Source organism: Phodopus roborovskii, unplaced genomic scaffold (assembly GCF_943737965.1).
Source record: "Phodopus roborovskii unplaced genomic scaffold, PHOROB, whole genome shotgun sequence".
Classification (NCBI taxonomy): Eukaryota; Metazoa; Chordata; class Mammalia; order Rodentia; family Cricetidae; genus Phodopus; species Phodopus roborovskii.
This window is the reverse complement of record NW_026126408.1, coordinates 15,656,817-15,681,009: the sequence shown is the minus strand read 5'-3', so window position 1 is coordinate 15,681,009 and position 24,193 is coordinate 15,656,817. Positions and strand designations below refer to the sequence as shown.

The 24,193-nt window shown below is 37.9% G+C and overlaps 1 protein-coding gene across 1 annotated transcript in view; it reads right to left on the bottom strand.

Moving 5' to 3' along the window:
• The window catches only part of Lclat1 (lysocardiolipin acyltransferase 1), a 112,467-nt gene that overhangs the window by 29,394 nt on the left and 58,880 nt on the right, over positions 1–24,193 (bottom strand). The window contains exons 4-5 of the mRNA XM_051181844.1: positions 14,910–15,056; positions 10,258–10,374 (exon numbers count right to left, since the gene is read on the bottom strand). Of these exons, the coding sequence (XP_051037801.1) occupies positions 10,258–10,374; positions 14,910–15,056 (264 nt within the window). The remainder of the gene's footprint in view (positions 1–10,257; positions 10,375–14,909; positions 15,057–24,193) is intronic.

Here is a 24,193-nt window from a genome sequence, read left to right as displayed (position 1 = left end):
CTGATCTGCTGTAAAGAATACAGCAAATAGCAAAGTGTCCTCTCTTTCTACCACCCAAACCAAAATATGTTGAGGTTTAATCCCATTTCTTGCCTTAAAAAGCTTATAGTTATTCCTATTCCCTTCTCATTTCTCAGAAAACAGCTCCATCATTAATTCCTTTCAGTTTTGCTTGGGGAATCTCAGCTTTAAAAACACTGTGCTTGCTCCCAAGTGATCCTCGATAGGGCTTCCCTTCTGGTTACGTGAGCCCTTCTCTCTTTACCAGCAAGCCCCCTTATACCTTCATGTATACATTATTTCACTACACTCAGCTCTGGTTTCTGATACTTTAGTACTATGCAACTTATTCGCTAAGGTCACCAAATGTATGGTTGTTGCTGTATGCAAAGGATTCATTCACAATTTATGCCCAAGGATATTTCTGATTTCTGGCTCCTGGAAAGCAGTTATCTGAAAGACATCACACAGAAGACATCTCCATTGTCTCTGTGTACTCAGCCATGCAATCAGATCTATTACTGTTGAAAAGATTGATTCAGATCAATTCAATGCTTACAGAGAAAAATATGACCATTCATAGCCATACATAGAAAGACAAGGTGGTTTTGTTTTGTTTTGGTTTTTGTTTTTTTGTAAATCTCCATCTATTTTATAAAGGCATTTTTTTCAATGACTCTTTCCTAGCATCTTTGGAATCAAGATGAATCATACTCTATTCCTACATGCTCTGTAAGTGTCTCACACGTGGTTCAAGGGAGATGTAAAAATCATGAGGTATAATTACTTTTACCAAGTCTCCTTTAAATGGAACATAATTACTGCAAAAATCTGAAAAGGGGGGGCACTATTTTGGGATAATAATAAAGATAACAAGGCCAAAAACAAGTAGTAAATGCCTAGAATAGTAAGAAGTAACAATCTACTCACCAGTTCTGGAGTATCTACACTCATAGCCACTAACTTTACAAACGACATGACTTCTGGTTCCTTTCATTTTCTGTCTTGCCGAAGTAGACTTCATGATAGTATAGACAACTTTTATAACTTAGCTCTGCCTCATTAAGAAGATCGACCCTGGGTTACAGCCAGACCAGTTTCCACATATCTCATACTGAGGAACTATTCCCTCCCAAATTTTCCATTCAAAACACCAACAACTAATTCAACTTCTAAGTCCCTAAATTCTGTCTCTCAGTTTGTCTGCCATAACGGTCCTTCTCTCTCTGTCTCTCTCTGTCTCTCTGTCTCTGTGTGTGTATGTGTGTGTGTTGAGATGTGTGCATGCATGGGTGCATGTGTGCATAAGCACCTGTACTGTCAAGGCCAGCATTCACAATGTCCTGTGTTTCCCTCATTCTTCACTTTATCCTTCAACATGAGGTCTCTCACTTCAAGCTCATGAACTGATCGGACAGCAAGGCCCAGGGAACCCTCTGTCTCCACAGTGCTGGGGTTACAAGTTTGTGCCACAGTACTTTCAGCCTTTTATGTAGGTGCTAGGAAACCAAACATGGGTCTTCATGTTTGTACAATAAGCATTTTCCCAGCCCCTCAACTTGACAATCTGCACATGGCTTCTGTACTACTGGATCATACACTGACCATACAAGATACTTTTGTACTATTGAACCACACGCTTTCTGCTGATGCTGTCACCAGCATACCTTAAATCACATGATACTGACAACAAGGCAAAGACCTTGAAGGGAAGGCATAGTATTGTTCATTAAAATATAGAGACATTTTTGTTAGAATATTTACATATATACACCTTTGATCCAGACAAGCTTTCTATAACAGGTTTCTCTTTCTCTGAACTCTACTCATCTTTCAAGTGAAGCCACAGTCCCAGTGTTTCCTGATTATTTCAGATCTTGTCAATGTTCATCCCTGAAATATTCAAATGAGCTTTCATTAAAAATAGTAACATAAAACTAGCTATAACTGACTTACTAAGGAAGCTAATAGTGAACAACACAATAAAGATGCTTTTTACAGATAAGAAAGGTTTTTAATTTCTTGTAAAGACTTTTAAAATTACATGTTGTATGTATGAATGTATATGTGCACATGCTCAAGAGAACAGGGAATCAGAACCCTTGGAGCTGTTAGGAGTTAGCTGTCGTGGTTGTTAGGAACTGAACTCAGTGATCTTACCTTCCATGCCATCTTTCTAACATGTTTTAATTTGTATAACCAAAATTAAGTGGGGAACTTCCTTAAACATTATGAAGCCTATTGTGGACCTTAAGACACTGTTCTATGAAAACATGTATCTTATAACTCTGAATAAAATGTCATTCTTTTTAGGCACTTGGATTATAGATTCAGAGTAATTCCCAGGCACTTACAACAGGAATAGCAAGAAGTCCCTGTGTAGCTGTGAACCATGGTTGGGTTGCTAAGTCTTCTACAATAACATCTACGAACAGTCTGCAAAAGCAGAAGTAGTTTAGTGGCCAGCTTTGACCAAGGAGTACCAGCTATACTGGAGTCTAGGAACCCAGAGTGAAGCTCACTGCCATCATAAAGCCCTTGATGCAATGAAGAAAACAGGAAGGCCCTGATGCACTGATTTCTAAGAAGGTCAGTGCTAAGGCAGTATTTGACTAACTCAACTTTCCTCAGCTTAGATAATGCCATGCCCTCCCTTCAAGCCTAAGCACACATACTTTATTACTTGACTTTGGCACTTTGAACCATATTTCACTTATTTTATCTTCTGGTAAGAGCCATTTAAAATTCTATGAGGAAACAGGGATGATATGTTATAAATAATTATGAATGAGGTATTTTTAAGCTTCTTTCTCAAAAGTTCTGTTGAGTTTCTCCATGGGATCATATATTACTGATAATATCACAAAATTAACCCAAAGAACAATGAGTGTGAGGAGAGTAAGTCATTTAAAGTGGCTTTTAATCTATAAGTATGACAAAACAATATGACTTAATAACTAAGAAGTTCTGTGAAACTATCATACTGTCAAAAGTATTTTGTTTGTAAGTATGTTAAACTACATAATATAGATTAAAAGAATCTAGGAAATTAGAGGTAAATATTTATGCATTTATGAGAGAAAATTATTTCACTACCCACAAAAATTTAGCCTGAGTAAGAGAGACAATGTTCACAAAGACAAAAAAAGAAATAGCATACACATGAAGCTTTCCTATATTAGAATGGCAATACAGAAATATAATAAATTCATATTGTATAATACATGATACCTCAAGCAGAATGCAAGCGAACAATTTACGTATTAGGTGTTATGGAGCTGTGCACCTTCTTTTGCATGTGCAAACATGTCATCAAGACTTGAAAGTGCTTTAGTATTATTCTGTAATATTCCAAATAAGCTATGACTTTGTAATGGAAGAAAGTGTATTATATCTAGAAAAGGATAAAATCTACACACCAAAAAGAGAAAAACTGCAACCTTCATAAAGAAAGAAGAGAGACATGTCCAGATTAACAATAAAATAAACCTTTTTTGGACAAACCCAAAAAAGAAACACAGCATATTCACGATGAAGTTATGTACAAAACCAAAAGGCAGCTATAAGTTCCTATTAAAATAAATTCCTTGATTTAAGAGTTCAGTGAGTTTATTCTGACCTCGCTGAGAACAAATTTTCTTGTAAACAGGAAGCTGGAGTATTGTTACATACACTTTGGATCCTTACCTGCAGCCCTTTTATAAGTCTTGTTTTAAGCAATATTCTACAGCCATTCTGCATGCAGCTGCCATACACTAACTTGCCAGTGTGGCAGTCCGGTACCCTCTATTCTCACCTCTGCCTTCAGAAGGAAAACTGGGAGAACAAGTCAGTGTATGTAACAATGCTCTCATGGTCAATGCATAGGACAGCAAATCATCACACAAAGGCAACACCACAAGTTTTACTTACAGTTGTGTCTTCTTCCACAATTCTGAATTTTAAAATAAACATTTCATAAATGTCAGTAATAGCAATTTCCAGGGTGCTATCCTTAATATATACATCCTAATAGGACACTGATATGTAGGGATAGACAAAGAGTTTTAAATGAGTAAAATGCATCAAGTTTAAAATGTTCATTTAGAACAATGGTAACTCTGTAACAACAGACCACATTCTGGGAATCTTTGTCAGTGTTGCTATAAAGCAAGCAGACCTTGTACTATGGCCCTCCTTCCATTATACCCATCCACTCCTTGCCATCTGGCTGATATTAGGAAAACAATATGTGAACAAGGACAAAAAACTCTCCTACTGAAGGTGGGTGGGACAGTGGCTCACAAGCATCTGTAACTCCAGTCCTAGGGTATCCAATGCCCTCTTTTGGCCCCACAGGCACTGCACATGTCATGTAGTGCAAATACACATGCATAAGCAAAACACCTGCACATATTAAAAATTAAGATAAAAAAGAAAGTGGCCTTCTTTCAATCACAAAGAAGAATGGAACCATGTTAAGTCATGATCAAATTATATGAAAATGCCACAAATCTATAAATGCCTTTTTGAAAAATACCTCACTCTAATTCTCACTTCATATGCTACCTTTTCAGTGTCTTGAGGACCCCAGGATACTTAGGATACTTTAATTTTTACTTCTTAAAACAGTACACTACAATTGTTTTCTAAACTCTACAGTCAAGAAAATGGGTGTCTAAGAACATTTTCTGAATAAACAGACACATATATGATTATCCTAGAGTGGTACTTTACTGAAGGCTGCCTGGTAGCAGTCTTGAGTGGGTTAGCAAAGCAGGAAGTCAGAGCAGGTGGGTCAGAAGGACAAGGACAGAGAAAGGGAGAAGCAATGGGGACATAAAAGACATGGAAGAAGCTGGATATGTCTGTAAGAGATGGTTCCAAGGAATTCTCAGTAGAATGAAGATCAAATAAAGTAAAAGATTTTTTTCAAAAACAGGTAGAAAATTTACACATTTGAGTAATCAGGCTAAGGAAATTTCTCCTAAGAAACTAATCAAGAGTTATTATTTGTAAAGACAGGAAAACTGAAATCTAGTTGAACAGTATTCTGATAGAGCAAAATTCATACATTAACAAATGAGAAACATGTTGTAAACTGATTATTACAACTTTAAGAACAATTACAAAACAGATCTATGACTGGACCCTAGTCTAGTTGACTATGTGCACACGCTGAAGCAGACAGAACCAGAAGAAATAACGGCTGAGGGCTTTGGCTGGCTTTCTTTGTAACTAATTTTCCTACTTGTAATAAATGTTTTTTATAATTTATAAATACCTTCATTTTTTTAATAGAAAGAAAGACACTACACTGCGAACATCAAGTTATGAGGCATATCTGAGACTTAATGGCTAAGACAAAGTAAGGATAAGGCCCTGATTTGAAAGAATGGGCACTTCAAATATGATTTTGGGTTTGGTTGCAATTATTTATACTCTAGAAGAAACACAAAGGCAATCAAGGTACCTGGAATAAAAGAACTTATCTGTACAGTGTACTAGATATAACTGGTGTTATATTTTAAGATAGGAATATTCCATTCCAAATGTTCACTGGTTCTTAGAGAAATGGAGATGGACTTGGTAAATAAAGATATTACAGAAAACAAGTTACTAAAAGAAAACCACACATATACACACTTAAACAAAATTTATAATATACCCAAAAAGTAAAATCTTTGATTAGAGGGTTGCTACAGAGACAAATTTTGTAGTATTTGTAGCAAAAAAAAAAAAAAAACTGTGAACTTATTATATTGAGGAGTGCATGCGTTTTAGCATGAAACAAACCTCCTAACTTCAAATTACAATCTTTCTATTCACCCACATGACCCCAGACAAGTTGCTGAAGGAAGCCTGTTTGTATAGGTATGGTACATAGCTCACCTGGGAGAATTAGGTAGTATGTGTGACAGTGGATTGGGAGGTTAGGGACTACAAACCCAGGATGGCACCACCAAACTGAGTCAGCAGGTCTGGGCTGAAGCTAAGTGTCTACATTTGTAAAGGCAGCACGAATGATTCCACTACATAAACAAGGTAAAGGAGAACATGCATGACTCTATGCCTATAACATGATGAGCATCTGTATCACTATATATATATATATGCCATCATTTTTCATGAAGGTTGTCATGAGAAGATAAAGACAGGATCTGTCCACAATGAAAAGCTTGGGTTTTTTTCTGTGTGTTTGTTTTTGCTATAGGGAGGTAAAATGAACAGAGAAAACAGAAATGCCATTCACAACATGTAAATCACCAAGTCACTTAAGTGGCCCATGTGCTCAACCCGCTGATCAGGACATAATCTCCTCTTAGGTGTTGTAGTGCATATGTAGCACAATCAACAGACAGGGTTTGCTCCTTATGACATGACCTCAAAGGAAAGCCAAATGCTCATCTACAAAGATATCTGCAAATGTGGGGAAGCGGAATAGGAAATATTCTTGCAAATGTTAAAGGTCTAGTATACAATCACATTTTTAAACATAACAGAAAGGTCTTGGCATATTTATAAATGGCTCTCAGCAATTAAGAACAGTGCCAAGAAAGGTCAGGGTGCATGGTATTTAATGCCCCCAATATTTCAATTGTTTGTATGCCTGCTTATCTTCCTTGCCATCTTTCACATGCAGCTGAGAAGGGTGGCTGAAATTCCATCCTGGGAGAGGCTCACTGACTAAAATAAATGGAGTGTTTGCTGCACAGGGCGGTGACCTATGCTGGCTTTACTCATTCCCTATATAAAGCCATGGCAGCAACAATCTGTCAGCAGGCAGGTGCAAATCAAGCCTCAAGTTCAAGAGGTTAAAGCCTCACAATATTGCTGAAGCCTGCGGTGCCTATGAATGTACTGCTGTTGCTTACAGTTTTCTCATAGCAAAGAAGGGCAATAATAACCAACACAGGAGTGCCAGACACAGGTCTAACAGATATCAAATATGCATAAAATCCAGTGTTAAAAGTTGGCAGTTCTCCTTTCCTGAACAAATCAGAGGGCTCTATTCAAGTGCGCTAATCCAATTACCCTGTGAGAATTTACTTTTTCTTTAGTGGCTAACTCAGTGCTACCCAGGTTCATTGAGAGGCTATATCCTCCATTTCTCCCCCTGTAGATTTTATGCATATGAGCTAAGTATAAACAAATTCGGACCTGTTTCAATTAAAAAAAAAAATGACTGATTTCAAACCTAAAACTTAAACATATCTACATGATTATTTGGAGTCTTAGTAAATAAGCCACTTTGCTTGGTGACTCAACCTATTAACAGACTAAAGCTATGACTCTGAGCTATTACATTTTCAAACAGTCAGGGCTCCAAACAACATTTAAAGTACTGACTGTTACTCTACAAACTGTCTTCAGCTCCCACAGGCTAATGTCTGCAAGGAGACTGCTCAGTTCACACCAGCCCTGACTGAGCCTTTCTTGAACTTCTTCATCCATAAATGTTCTCCCTGCCTATCCAGCTCACAGTCTCCAGTGTTCAAGGGAAACTCAGCTTCTTACAAGCGTCACACATGAATATTCAGTACCATAGGATCCTCTTAAATGAGCAGTTTCTGTTCTATTTAGCACAATATTTGCATGAAACTTAGCACTTAACATACATGTTAATTTAGACATTTATCACTGCCTACCATTCGTATCTCTATCCATTAAGACTATAAACTTCTTGAAGACAAAATCCTATCTCAAACTGGACCATACTTTAAAACAAATATTTACATTTCCTTCCCCTGCTTAGTCAGGCTAGCCTTATTTCAGGTTGTTTCAACAGGACTTGGTGCTTTCAAATGAGCATACCTGTGCCTCCTACTGGTGAACATGATTATTACAACCACACCATCTATGACAAAATTATAATGGTCGAACCAAATCATTACTTGTTGAAATCAAAGAAAAACTACAAGTCACCAAAGATTATAATGAATAGTCTTAGAGACAATGGTTTCAAGGTTTAAGGTTTTATTATAAGTGATAATTACAACAAATAAAAATGAGCCCTTTCCCTCTATTTTTGAGTTTGATTATTGCAGTATTAAAAAAAAAAAAAAAAAAAAAAAAAAAGATCACATTGAAAAGTTCTGTGTTTAGGAGACCCATAACAAATACCTACCAGTATAACACACAATGTTTCTAAAAAGTGTGCTAGGATACTACTTTGTATGACTTTCAGGGTCTTTGATTCAACACAACTAATGCTGATTATCTTTATTTGCCGGGCAATTCCACATCCCCAAGAAAGTAAGAGTCTAGCAAGACTATAAAGTGAGTACACCGATGGCAAAAATTAAGACACTCAAAGCAAGCTGCAATTACTATTACAGAAACAACCTACTTGTAAAACATTACATAATTAGTGTTACATTTTTCAGTTGGATTTTCCAAGTGTTCTCAGTCCTGGTAAAACAGACTCTAAAGAGAGATATGGGCTCCCTTCCTTGTTCTCCCTCTCATCCTGTTCAGTAATGCCTGTCTGGCTTTATCCTCACCTCCTTGTGTTCTGAACTCATGTTCGTCTGTCTCTGCTGTCTATTGCAAACAGCTGCAAGTCAATCATGAAGATGGTGTTTTATGGTGATTTGTTTTAATGTGTAGTCTTTGGGGTTCTACTGGAATACTAATTGTAAGGCCATGTGCTGTAACAGCAAGCTTTCTTTTCACAATGCACTGTCAAAACAGATCTCCATAGCCTTTAGATCAGAAAGCCATGCTGGGCCTCCTTTTGAGTCTTCTATTCCTTTCCTAAAGGAATACTCTGGACTCAGTGGCCTCTAAGATCCTCTTCATTGCTGGACCTTGATGCAGACCTTACTCTATTCATTTGAACCCCCATCCCTGTCCCCAACATTGCAAGCAGTGCATGCTCCCCTAGTGTGTACCTGCTCCTCTTGTTACCTCAACTCAGCATCCCAACACCTGCTTGGGCCCATTATCCTTCCATTATCTGGTCATCTTTTTGTCTTTCTTTCTTTGGATTCTCTCTTAAAACCATCCAGTTCACTCAGGTTATGAAAGTGTTTATGGTCAGGAGACTAATGAGCATATGTTACTCTGTTCAACACTATTCACCTTGCTGTCTGCCCTTGTTTGATAGTGAGAACTGCTCTGGAGGCTTATGAGGAAGAAGTGAATTCAGACATTAAAAGTATTTAGCACAATGCCTGATACTTGTAAATACTCAATGTCAATGCTATTACTATTTTAACAGCCATCAGCATGTTTCTCCTTTTTCAGTACAGGCTTCAAGCCTACAATTCTAAATGCAATAAACAGAATCATCACCTGGTTTTCTAACCAAGGCAAATGAGGTCATCTGAATTTATCACTCTTCCTTTTTTTAATATAGGGTATGGGGAAGGGAATCAGTCATTAATTCTGGCAGGAAAAATCACTACATGTGGTTACTGACTAACGCTCTGAGCAATATACACTTCTCAAGTGTGCAGCAAAGTTATCAGGTTGCTAGATTTCAGAACAGAGAATATAGCAAGTATACTCTGATCAACTATAAATTAATCTCCCCATTCTCTTGTCTGTATTAAGGATGATCTTTAAGTAAAAGATAAGTCCCAAAGTCATCTTCTATTAACTGAGAAATACAATGTGTTTTCTGATGTCACATATACTTTTAAAGAAGTCACTAAATACATACAATAGAAACCATATTGTTGAGTCTAAGTTAGATACTAAAGTGGTACCTAACATCACAGAGAAGAGAGATGAGAGAGACAAGAGTGAGCACACTACCTGAATGCCTTTGCCCCACTCCACACAGGCATGAAGAGCCCCAACCTTCAAGAGCTTCTGCATGCAGACAGGCAAGGCACACAGTGTCCAGTGGCAAAGTTTAAGTCAAGATCACAAGTCCACATCACATTAGTTATGATTACAGAATTTCAAAAATAACCCAAACTAACCATCCCAATGTAATCTGGACAGGTACCAAACATTTCTTCACAATCATGGTCCTTAGATATAAAGAAACTCTGTTTCAGCAGATTGCACTATGTATCTTAAAGCACATTAGATTCTAAAAGAACAGTGATGACATTTAGGGAAAGAAGTGAACCTTCTCTTATATAATGTTTCAAGGCATTTCATGACAGACACATACAATTTTATGGCATTTAGAAGAGGATGGTGATTATTAATCACAGGTCAGCACTATCCTAATAAGGCTCAGTAGATGTCAAAGAGCTGCATGTACAGCTCAGAAGTCTGTGTCACATTTATTTAAACACACATTTTAAGATTAGTGCTTACCTTCTCTTAGACGGTCCACCACAAAAGTAAAGCCTGTAGTTCTTGGATGTAAAACATACTCATATTTTTGAAGTCCATTCTTCTCAGCAAAATCATTACTCCGAGCCTTGTTATTTTCTAAACAAAATAATAGACTGTTAAAAGCTATAAAGTAAAGGAAGATCTTGAGGTAAGGAAAATCAGGAAGAATTTCTTGGGTTAAAAAAACCACTTAGGACAAGGCACACCCAGGTGGGCACACCTTCAATCCTGGGACTAAGGAGGCAGATCTTCAGGAGTTCAAGACCACTTTAACCTACATAGTGAATTCCAGGCTGGCCGAGACTAATAGGGAGACTTTGCCTGCCATATTCCAAACGTTTTTAGTATGTGTGTGAACGCTTTGCCTGCATGCATGTGTCCCAATCTGTGCAGTGCTCAAGGAGGCCAGAAGAGGGCAACAGATTCCTTGGAACTGGCATTACAGATGACGTGAGCAGTTATGTAGATGCTAGAAACCAAACCAGGTTCTCTACAAAAGTACTAAATGCTCTTAACCACTGAGCCATGTCTCCAGTCACAAAATGCAAATATTCTCAATAATCCCTTACAATCTTCTGGTATGTGTGTGTGGATATATATATATAAATATATAAATGAGCAGAGCCTTAGTAAGTACCCTTGAATTTATATACCAAATGTTAAATTTAGAAGACTTCAGAAAAGCCAATATATAATAAAAATTGAGATATAAAAAATATTAATAAGCTAAAATATTCATTAAAGATAATCTTTATGTGAGGTGAGGATAGAATTCTCACTTGTCTACCATGTGCAAGGTCCTACGTTCAATCCCCAGGACCATCAATAATACTAAAATTCTTCAATAACAAAAGTTCAAATATAATATAAAATGCTAATAAAACTGAAAATTAACAAAAGACAAGGATCTAGACATCCAGAAGAAATAACCAACAATCAAATATATCAGAACAACATTTTCTTTAACCCAATAATTTAGTCTTTCAAAGCAGAGTGAAATATCCGCCTTGCTCAAACACAGAGTGGCTAATATTACTAACCAAAACCACTGCACAACAAAATAAGCACATGATTAGCAGCACATCATGTACAAACATCTGAACATGGTTTGGCTGAATATAGTTACAGAGACAAGTATATGTTCCAATTGTTGGCAATAACTTCTTTTTCCATTCCATGAGGTCACTTTACAAATTCCAAGAAGAACCAAACTCATTATTCAGCAAATACAATTGGAAAATCAAGTATTCAAAAATTTGGCCTTGACTGGAGATCATGAAACACCTTCTGATGACAGCAGATGTTAGGGCCTGTAGCTCAGCTCTATTTGGAAACTTACAGACAAGTATGAGAACAATAGCTACAGAAGCACAACTTTCCTAGGAGTAAATTGAATTGATGAGTTCTCCAGCCCTGCAGCAACCACAGATGCACCCCACAACACAATATCCAGCAGACACTCTCATGGAAGGTGTTGTGTCATTTCTGACAGAAGTGCTGAGTCAAATGCCCATAGCTTCCTCAGCAACTAAAGGGAAAGGCCTTGGACATGAAAATCAGAAGGCTCATCCCCACCAGTCTATGAATATCCTGGGCACAGGCGATAAAACAGTACTTCTGTGACAGCTAGCAGACAGACCTCAGATGGGGTTAAGAGTACCGGAGTCACCAGAGAGATGAGCAGCTTGTTTTCCAGTTGTTGGTGACTCTGAGGATTCTCAGGTATAACTCAGTTCAAACATACACAACTCTGAAATGTACAGTTACACTCTGGGAAGTTGGAAATAATCAGACAAATTAGTGTGGCAATGTTCTCCTCCCTCTCCCTCCAACTACCCATTCCCAGGCCATCATTATTAGTAACTGCACTAGCATCCCATTTTCCAACCACAGCCTCCTGTCAGCTCCCTCCCTCCAACTTTCCCACTCCAGCCCTGCTTCCACCCACACCCACAGGACTGCTGGCCACTCTGATCTTCTCAAGCCACCAGGGTGTGTTCCAACCTCAGGCCTGTGCAGCTGTTGTTCAATTACCCAAAAGGCCTCTTGCTGCAGATGCAGTCTTCTGTCTTGTACATATGGCCCCTACTTACATGGAAACTTAATATTGAGGCTTGCCCTGACCACCTTACAGACTAGCACCCTGCTCCCTTCCTTTGCTTATCTACCCACCCTGCTTTGTTTTTTCTACACAAACCCTTATGTCATCTGTACATATTATTAGTTTATTCCTCATCTAACATTAGCTCCGAGAAAGGGAATTAATTTTGTATATAAAGTTTCAGACAGTAGGATATTTTATGTACATAAAGAAACTTTATGTACAAGAGTGTCAAATTGTATGTGATATCATTGTTAAAACTAGAAATAGCTTTCCTTTCCAACTCAGGAAAATGGAACTAACAATTGGACCCTAACCACTGAGATGGCTAATTTTGTGTAAGCCTGACAACTTGTCACAACCTAGAAGCACCTGCAAAGTCTTAATGAGGAATTATCCAGATCAGGGGAACTGCCACCCACTCTTGGTGGCATCGTCTCCTGAAGAGGGGTTCTTGAGCAATATGAGAAGAAACCTAGTTCACAGCAAGCAAGCATGGATGCCCTATTCTCTCCCTGCTCTAACTGGCTGTCTGAAGTTCCTGCCCTGACTTCCACACAGTGATAGACTCTGATCTGCAACTGAGAGCTGCTATAAACCCTTTTTTCCCCTAAGCTGCTTTCAGTAGGGTAATTATCATAACAGAAACAAAACGAGGACAGTATAAACATTTATTCTAGAGGCTTCAGTGAAGGTGTTTTTCAGATAGGATTAATAATTCAATCAGAGTAGTAAAACAGATTACTTACTCCATAATGCAATGGGTCTCATGTAAATCAACAGTCTTAGAAACAAGGTTCTCTTTACCTGCCCTACAAGAAAGGAGACTTCCTCTGTAGATCACCTTTAATCTTCAGCTGTTCCTCCTCCCGGAGCTCTACCATTGGCTTGCTCTGAGCTTGCCAGGTCAACTACTCCCTTAGAGGAAACCTTAATGTCTGCTCAAGCATATCTCAATAGACCTTTGTTTAGAGATCCCAATACACATTTTAAAACCACCCAATCTTCTCAAAGGACAAACCATGTGAAAGATTAGAATATTAAGAGAGAACTGAAACAAAGGAATGCTCGGTTTGTGATGGGGGATGTCATTCTGCATGCTTTGAATATATGTTTCTCTTATTGGTTGATAAATAAAGCTGTTTCAGCCAATGGACAGGGAAGATGTAGTCAGACAGAAGTACAGGCAGGGCTACCAGACAAGGAGAGTGCTGGGAGGAGGAACACAGGGAGTCAAGAGGGAGATGTAATGTAACTGTCCAGGGAGCAAGAGGTTCAGGCATCTGTGTGGAGAAACACAGATGAATAGTAATGGGTTAATAATAAAGAGAAAGCTAGCCAATAAGCCTGAGCCATCTGCCAAACAGTTTGTGATTAATATTAGCCTCTGTGTGTTTGTTTGGGACTAATCAGTTGCAGGACTGGGCAGAAGGACAGAAACTTCTAACAACAGGTCTGTTTACCAGTTTTAAGGTTAAAAGGAGCTAGTATGCACATACACATATTTCCTAAGAATGTGTACAGGTGTATATATATGTGTATCTATGACAAAAGGATGGCCCAAATGTACCAAAATTTCAAATTGTGTTCATTCCTGGGTTGTGGGATTACAACAATCTTGGTGTATACTTCTGTGTTTTTTAAATTTCCCTTTAACAAAAAGTTATAACCAATTATAGTATATGGAACCAGAATGTATATAAAGTAACAGTGAAACACATTAATCTAAAAATGTACAAGCAAACTAGTTTCAGAAATTAAAGTGAAATATAAAATGTTGTAATAGGGTTTTAATAAATCCACATTTAAAATTAACTCTAATAATTAAAAAATACTTTAAAATTAAATGATTTTTTTCTAAATTAGAAATAATCTTATTAGCTCATTAAAAATGGGGAGGGGGGAGGGAGGGAATTTCCTCAACTCAACTTTAAGTACTTAAAAATACTTTAAAGTTCCATGACTGGTCTACTTTCTCTATGTGACAAACACGGCTTTTGCAAGCTGGCCCTAAGATGTAAATACCATTTTACCTTACAAAAATATCATGTAGAGAAGGGAATATAGCTCTGTAGTAGTAGAGTACTTACCTGCTCTGAGAGAGGCTGGCCTTGAACTCTGCCTCTTGAATAATGGTGACCACCATCACCATCCATCATAAAAGTATATTTTAAGATTTATTTTCTTTTTCGTCTTCCCCTAACCCATGGCACTGGGAACTGGACCAGGGCCTCCTAACAGCCTACCACCGAGCTTTATTCACAGCCACCATTTTACTCTTTGAGACACTGACTCACTGAATTGCTCAGGCTGGTCTTAAACTTTTGATCTGCCTGCATCATTCTCCTGAATAGCTGGACCTTTGGAATTGGTGTACCACCATATCTGGCTTGGGTACCATTGTTTAACTCACTGACCTTGGGGGCATTCATTAATTTTGTTGATATTCACATACCTCACGTTAGGAATAAGATTTAACTAGTGGTTTCTAAGTTTTTAAATTGTGTGACCCAAACCTAGTCTGCCTCACCTGTGAGATCAGTTCCTTCTGGAAAGATGAGAAGTTGCAGTGGTTCATGGATGTCAGAAAAATAATCAATCATGTCTTCAAAATGGCTCTTATCATCCTTCCATTTCCTATGAATGAAGATAAAGGCAGCAGCTTGCATGGCCCAGCCTAGGGAAAATTTGACAAGCATTTGTATGAACTTCAAAAGCAATTTTCCACATCCTACTAAACACAACTTTCAGGTCTTCAAGTTTTTACTATATTTACTATTATAAGCATTCTATAACATACCATAAATTTAGCACTAATCTTGAATAACACACGAGCCACAGTATTCTTTAAAGGAATTTGGTAATCCTGGGGTTTTCATAATTCTTAAAAACCTCCATTAAGCCATAGCTTGCCACTATAATCTCAATGCACTACTGTTTACCAAATAGGAAAAAAAAAAAAAAAAAAAAAAAAAAAAACTTTCTCAGGTCATAGAAGAATTCTCTAATGTTTCATTTTCTGTACTCCCAAACTAAATGCAAATGCTATTTTCAACAATAATCACCAGAGTTTACTTAAAAAGGAGATTCTAGAGTGTTACTAAGCATTCCTTGGAGTGTGTATGTGGTCACACTGCATATCTCAGAGGCAGATGCACCTGATTACTGAAAAGCTTTTATAAGTCCATTTGTGTTCCGGATGCCTGTCCATCCTTCCCTGACCACAGACTCCTGAGCTTCTGTGGGAGATGCCTGACTCAGGACAGCTTACGCAGTCTAGGAAAAAGATCACAAAATACAAAAAGCTTGGGCCCCACACAGTAACTCTCTAAGCCAACCACATGTCCATCCTGTCTTAAACTTTTACCTAGGATCATGGGTGAAGCAAAGTCCGTCAGGCAATAAAGATAGCATGTGTAGTGAAGGCCCAAAGCTCTTGCTGCTGAGCCAATCACAGAGCTGACTCTGCTTCCTAACAAAGCACTTTGGTCCCCAATCTTGCCAGCCTATATATGAGTCCATCTCTATAATGATGCCCATGAGAGTCTGCCTCTCTAACTCACACAATAACTACAACACTCATCTCAGCAGCTAGGGATGATGGGTAATGCCTTGCAAACATGCAGTACTGTTTTGGAATACAGATATGCCATGGTTATTCATCTCCTACTCCCTTATAACTTAGGCTAAGTCCAATCTAAGAATCTCTTACCTCTACTAGAAATCTTTACCCTGACCATATTTATTAGGAGGAAGCTTTCCTCGAGCTCAGCCATCCCACTGTCTACATATCCTATCAATAGCTATTTCTGTCTAGCAATGTCAGGGAACATTAGGTACCACAGGGACAGTATGGTTGCACACAGACAGTACTGCCCTTACATGAAACACGGACTTCCTAACCCTTGGCAGACAATGTGCTGACTTCAGCTCGACTGGCCTGGAAACAGAACATCCACTTCATTCCTTTGCTTTTTTGCCCTTCTATATTTGGTAAGACTGTTGAACCACGCAACTCCGTTAACATTAAGTTCAACTATTAATCTCCACCAACCAAAACAGCTCTTAATTCTACTGCTGTGTAAACAGGAAGAGCGCAGTTTAAATTTAAGTTTAATTTTTAAAAGTAAAATAAACCCGTGAATGTATGCTTCTTACCATCACTGCCCCTCTTACAGGATTTGTAGGAATCACTCAACTGCTCCAAAGACTGTTTACTTTTCTATCACATTCCTAAACTTGACAGAAATGTCTTTAATATGTAGACTTGACCCAAAGTTTCTGACCTCTTTGCTTCTGCCCTTTTGTTAGTCCTTTCTTTTGAAAATTGTTTCTATCCTCACATTCCTGAAATATATTTTTGGTTCTTAACTTTGAAAGCTGGTTTGGCTAAAAATAGATTTGAGGTTCCAAATCACTGTTTCCTCAGAATTTCAGAGCATTTCCCACAGCCCTCTATCCCTCAGTGTGGCCAGTGTGGATAGCATCTAGAAAGAAGCCAAACCCAAGTTTATCCATGCAATAGTCTACCAACCACTCCCCAGCTTTTATGATTTTTCTCTTTTGTCCTGATAACTGAGCTTATTTCAACAATCCTATTTTTGTTTTTATTATTTGTCAATGGTTCTTTTCCACACCAGCTCTTTTATGAAAAAAATAGTGTAAATTTAAAAAATAATGTTTGGTGAATGCTAACAACATGCTTAGTACTATCCTGAGTACTTCATTTCATTAATTCTTAAGACAATGATGAATAAGGTAACTATCTCCTGCATAGATGAAGCATTCTGAAATGCCTCTCGCTATGTAGCCCAAGTCTGGGCTACCCTCAAACTCACTTTGTAACTCAGGCTGGCCTTGAACTCACAACAATCTTTCTCCTGGCATGCTATTTATCCCTACTTTGTTGGCTTGGAATCACATCATCAAATGTCTTAAATTAGTGTGGAGGGGCTATAAGAGATGGCTCAGTGGGTAAGGACCAAACTTTTGTTCTCAACATCCATGTCAGGTAGTTGGCAACCATTCATAACTCCAGTCCAAAAGATATGATGACACCTCTAGGTGTCCACAGGAGCCTGTACTCATGAGCATATACTTATACACAGCGACACACATACACATAACTTTAAAAGAACTAATAAAACTTAATAAAATCACTGCAAGTATATTCTAAACAGCTTATCTCCAATATGTACTTGAATTTCACCAAGTATATTACATATAACATATTATTCCTATTAAAGTCCAACTGTATAAAACTGTCAACTCTTTAAAGCTGTACAGTTTCTACAAATGTTTATTTACACATGTTTACATTTGTAAAGAATGTTCTAGGACTGGCAAGACAGCTCCAAAACCCGAGTTCAACCCCAAGACCTTCCATAGTAGGAGAGAACTGACTGCCTCAATATGTCCTCTGACTTCTACATGAACACATACATAAATAAATGTAAGAAAAAGGGAAAAAAAGGCTGCATCACCCAACCTCTCTCTCCTCTCCTGTTAGACTACAGTCCTTCCCTGGAGCCTCTACAATTTTTCCTCCACTTACATGGCACCAGTATTTTCAAATCTCTTTCACATAAAAAAAAAAAAAGTTTCCATAAAAAGAAAATCACAAGAACATCCATTTTACTGTCACCAATGCATATTTTATCCATGTTTAAAAATACTTGGATTTTACCTGACCTTGATGAAATTTTCAAAACATGTATCATCATAACATCTATTTAAACATCAATGTACATGTCTCATCTTTTTCACACTTCACACTTTCCCATGCATTGCCCCCACCTGGATTTCTACAGAAAGAATGTGTGGTCTTGGCTAGTCTCACTCCTGACAACTTTTTTATAGAACCTGAGTCATAGTATTAACACCAATGACCTCTCAAGGAAACGTGAGAAACCCCTGCATATACTCTGTATCCACAGTCCATCATCTATAATTCAGCTCTGTTCTTCCTTACATTCCTTTTCATTAAGATGCAGAATTTGCTACACGAAACTGTTCATTTGAATGTATTTGTTTTGTTTTGTTTTGTTTTGTTTTTCTGCTTCTCGGTGTACCCCTGGCTGTCCTGGAACTCCCTGTATAGCCTCCAACTCAAGAGACCCACCTGCTTCTGTCTCCCAAGTGCTGGGAGAAAAGGTGTGCACCACCACCACCTGGCTCGACTGAATGTATTTTTAACTTAATAAATTCATATTCTTTCTTAGTAAGTATACTTATGTGCCATTATTTTTTTCTTTCATTCATTTTTAGTATAGACAGCATACAGTTAAGGAATCATAAAAACATCTGCATTACTCATCAGTTACTCTCAGAACTGAGCCTTGGTGATAGCTTAGGCACCATCATCATGCCTGTCTGTATATCTGCTAATAATGTAATATGGTAACTTGAGTAGATTATGAACAAGGCACTAGAAACCAAATTAGCTAGACAATTGTTCCCTTCCATAGTATTTTTAATCCCAAATAGAGGATATAGATAAAACCAAGAAATGCTACCCAAAAGCCTCTAATTAATTGAGAATGAATAAATAAGAGCAGATGAAGATTGTAAGTCAAAACACTACCACAAAGATCCTGAGAAACAGTATTGACTGAGTGGGTGATTGTGTGCAACAGTAGCTATACAAATAAATCTAGAAACTAGGTAACAAGTGGTCACAGTTCTCAGAATGCCAACCTCAGTTAAGACACTAGTGTCATATAGAGGGAGTCAGGGAAGCACCATCTTCCTGGAACTCAAGTAACAAATGGAGTAATGCTCTCCACCTGCCTTCTGAGAGGATCAATTTCCATGAAGCCTCTGGGTCTTCAAAATATCTTGAGTGGAGGCAGGCCATTAATTTATGACCTTTTCCTTCAAGAATTCTGGTGCAGTATGCCTGTGTTATTAGGCTTTACAGATGCCTGTACTCAAACAAAAGGCAAGGCATAAAACACAAGCAAGCAAGTAAATGATCTTCTAAAGCAAACATTTTGAAACACAATTCCAAACTTAAACCACAAAATTGAAAAGGAAAACAAATCAAAAAGAAAAAAAAAAAAAGAAAGAAAGAAAAGAAAATAGCACGTATGGTTCATTCCATTGTACTCAACAAGAGTAGAGATTACACTAGAAACTATCCCATCTCCTGGAAGAATCTATGCATCCTTTTTTGACACTGAGGAAATAAACATTCACTAATGGCATTTGTTGGCAAGATGAGGCTTCTCATTTGTGGTACAATGTAGAAGATTTATTCTAACATAGGCCAGTAGCTTTTCATTCTTTAGATTTGCCATTGATCATTTTCTAGATACTTTATTTAGCATCTATCTATACCTTTATCAAATTCTCAAGCTAAGTATATCACTAGCTCCATAAGACTCAAATTATGCTAGCAACTACAACCTGGGAGGCAGAACCATGACAAATTCCTCAACATAGCCACATGCCGACTCTTGAGCTGCTGTATATGCAACGTTACAAACAACAGGGCAACAGAGGTTGCTACACAGTGAACTTAAACACTGGAAAATTAGCCAAGATTAATTTACCAAAATGAGCCAAAAGTTAAAAGCCCTTAAAAGGAGATTGAGGTGAGAGAGAAAGGTTTTGGTATAAAATGAAAGGGTGGAGACTTAACTTGCCTCTGCTGTCTTTGAAGAAGAGGCTATAAGCCAAGCCTTACTAAATACCAGGAAAGGCAAGAAAACAGTTCCTATAGACAGCATGTCCAGAAGGGAGTGTAGCCAGGCTGGATAGTGCACAGCTTTAACTGTAGCTCTCAGGAGACGAATAGATCTCTCTTGAGTTTGAAGCCAGCCTGGTTGACATAGTAAGATCTTGTCAGAGGAGGAGGGTGGGGGTATCTTAGTACATCAGAACATAAGCAGGTAAAAGAAACAAACAAACAAAAAAGATAGACACATCAGCCTGCAAGAATTTCCAATATCCACAACTAAAATGTTTTCAGTAGTAAAATGACAGCACTAGACAATAAGCCAAATAACAAAACAAATAGGATGAGCATGGATTACTGATGAATTTAATATATAGTCACTGGTGAGTATACAGAATATAGCATAATGAATATAAAATCATGGCAGTAGAGAAACATGGCTGACACCGCACTACATCACTCAAGTGATTAAGATACATATCACCAATGACAGAGCACTTGCCATCAGTAATCTCTGTGACAGGAGGCTGGCACCACCTCTGTGGTGTGTATTCTCCAGATGCTTGAACAACATCTAATGTAGAAACATGAACAACTCAAAATGAAGACGATCCTACCCAGAAGCACCATGCTTTATTTTTGTTTATTTTTAAAAAGTATTTTCATACAAATATACAACCCAAATCTAAATACAAAATTCACTTGACTTTCATATAAGTCTTACACTCAGCCTGAAGTGACTTTATACACAGTTTTTTGTTTTAATTTTGTGCATTCTGAACACCTTTAGCAGCCTTCTACTCAGTCTCAGCCCCTGGGGCCACTGCTTCCTAATTTTGGTTCTCTTTGCCTCCCTTGTAAAGTACTAGGACAAGTCTTGTTACTATGTTTCCTGGTATGATTTTCTTTTTCCTCTATGGTTTTCTTTAATTCTATGGTCTTCTTTAATTCAATGGATTCTCACATTTTTTTTTTATTTTCCTGTCACTTATCATTATTTATATTTCTCTTTCAAAGAGTTTTATTCAAACACTTGCATCATAATATTTGATTCACTTTATAGTATTAGGGTTTTTTTCCTGCTTCTGTTCTATACATATCTACAACAAATATAAGACTGACATTAAAAAACATTCTCCCAACTAAGAAAGCTGAGGCATCCCTATTTACAAGATATGAATTCTGAATGGAAAAGCCCCTGAATATTCCACCTGAAAATAGAGCTGATAGACATTCTTGGTAATGACAGAAAATGATATGATAAACACTCTTGGTAATGACAGGAAATGATTAACATATAAAAATCAGTAGTTTACTTATGTACCAATGAAAAACATACTAAGAAAGAAATCCAATTCAAAATAAAAAAAATTAAGAAACCTTGGACTAAATGTTGATATCCTGGCATTATGCTGACCCCACCCCCCTGCCTACTCCCCTATCCCCCAACAACTGGCAGGGTACTCACACCAGCATTCAGGCAGATACTTAGACAGCTCAAAGGGACCTGCGTTGCATGTTATGTGGCTAGGTAAGGATTCTGTAAGCATGTGCAAAGCTTCCCCACCTGTTAAGCAAGCGCCTCCCACCTGTTCTATCCCTTTCAATTTCTGCTCTGGTGGGCTGACACCAATCCCTTCCTTCACTCCCTTTCCCTAAAAATTCCATGTCAGTTTTGTTGATTTTTGTGGCTCGTGTTTCATCACCTAGAGCTGCAGCAAACAACACAAAAGCTAACTAAAAAAGTGTGTGTGTGGGGGGGGAAACAGATCTCTAAATGTAAAGTATAAAACGCAGAAGAAAAACCGAAGAAGACACAGAAGAAAAACCGAAGAAGACACTAGCAGATTGAAAAGCCTCCCCATGCTCATGGATCAGAAGACTTAATATTATAAAACAGTATTAATTATTGCCAAAAGCAATCTACATATTAAAGGCACTCTCCATCTAAATTCCAGCACTCTTTTTCTAGGAATAAGGAGATGGGTCTTTAAATTTATATAGAACCATAACACTCCAGATACCCAAAGCAATCCTAAGCAAAAGAATGACACAGAAGGGATCCTCTGACTTTAAGATATACTACCAAGCTATAGTAATAAAATCAGCATGGCATTGGCACAAAGACAGACGTGTGTCAGTGGGGCAAAAGAGAGGACCACAGACAATCACACACAGCTATAGCCACTTAATCTTTGAGAAATACACCCAAATACACATTGGAAAAAAGACAGCCTCTTCAACAAATGCTGCTGGGCAAACTGTGCATCTACAAGTAGAAGAATGAACCAAGATCTTTAGCTTCCACCTGTGCAAACATCAACTTCAGATGGAAAGACCTCAACTTAAGAGCCAGCACTCTGAAACTATTAAAGAAAAAGTAGAGAAAAACACTTCAAGATACAGGCATAGGTAACCACTCCCTCAATAGGACTACAGCACCTCACAAAATAAGAGTGACAATCAACAAACAGGAAAGTGATGGTGGATGAAAAAGTTCTGTACCACAAGCAACACAGCTGAGTGAATGAAGAAATCCCCATGAGCTCTTCATCTTATGGAGAGAATGTATAAAACACACAAAGGGCCTTAGTATCAAAACAAGGAAGCCGATAATTCAATTTTTTTAAATGAGATAAGAAGTTGAACACAAAGTTCTTAAAAACAGCAATGTAAATGTTTGAAAATGTGTTTGTTATCTATACCCATCAAATCAATGAAAATTAAAATTTCTTTGAGAGTCCATCTCACTCCAGCTAGAAGGGTTGTTATCAAGAAGACAAGATGCTGGTGAGGACTAGAGAAAGGGAGAGCCTCAGTCATCATTTGTGGGAATGTAATCTGGGTTAGTCACTATATAAATCAGTGTGGAGGTTTCTAAAAAAAAAAAAAACCTAAGAACAGGGATTCTAAAGACCTAGGCACTTATCTACAGGACTCCATATCCCAGAGAGCCTTGCACATCCATGTTCACTGCCTGCTGTTTGTTTCACAAGAGCAAGGAGATGGAACCAACGCAGATATCCATCAACTGATGAATGGGTGGACAAACTGTGGTCATATACACAATAGAATTCTATTCAGCCATAAAGAAAAATGAAATTACGAAATAGCATGAAAATGGATTGAGCTACATTAAGTGAAGTAACTCAGGGTCAAAGACAAACACCGTATGTTCTCATATGCAAACTTGGTGGCTATTATTTTATGTATATGTGCATTTATGAAGAAATAAGCATGTGTGGAAGCCAAGAAACTAAAGAGTCTTTAAGAGAAATAGTTGTGCAGCAGAACACATGTGATAATGAAAGTAGGGATAGAAACAGTAAGAGATAAAAAGATTTAAGTGGGTAGGAGGCAGGAAGAACAAGGAAGAGGAGATGGGAAGGAAGGGTCAACCAATACTAATGATGTATGGGGAAAAAAGAAGAAGAAATTTTGGTACTCAATAAGCCAATTAAAACATTTCTTTTTAAGTGTTTGAAATGAAAATACCATGTGGGTTGTAGATAAATCAGTGCCACACATTATTAAACAAAATCTCAGTACAAGGAATTATCTCCCTATGAGATTTTTGGTCAGTCAGTGAGGCCTGTGAAGTCCCCAGACAATATAGGCAAATGTCACCCAAATGGTTCTTCTCCAGAACCAGAGGGTAAGACCCTATTGCCAAAGATGCCACATACAATGATCACAAGGCACAGAGAAATCAATCTGGAAATAGGCTAATCCAACCTCTCAGCTAGCTAGCCTTCATAATGACGCAGGGCGCCACACAGACAGCTAAGAGAGAATTGTCATCAACAGGCTTACACAGCTTGTACATCATTCGCATGCGCTCACACAACATCCTCTACTAGCCAGGCATGATGTGCCAATTAGTACAATAGTAGCAAATCTACAGAGATAACCAACTGCTTCTCTGATTTGATCTGATGCCTAATTCACAAGAAGGAATTCACATCCCACACTGTAAACTAGTCAAAAGCCCATGGCTGGGAGGCCATAGGCTCTAGTGAGAAAGCTACTGCTGTTGTTTTACTGAATGGATATGATGTACCTTCAAACTCTCTTCTAATAACTAGATTTATGCAGCTCTCAGCTCTACTCAGGGAGCTATGATGGCTGCAGGAACT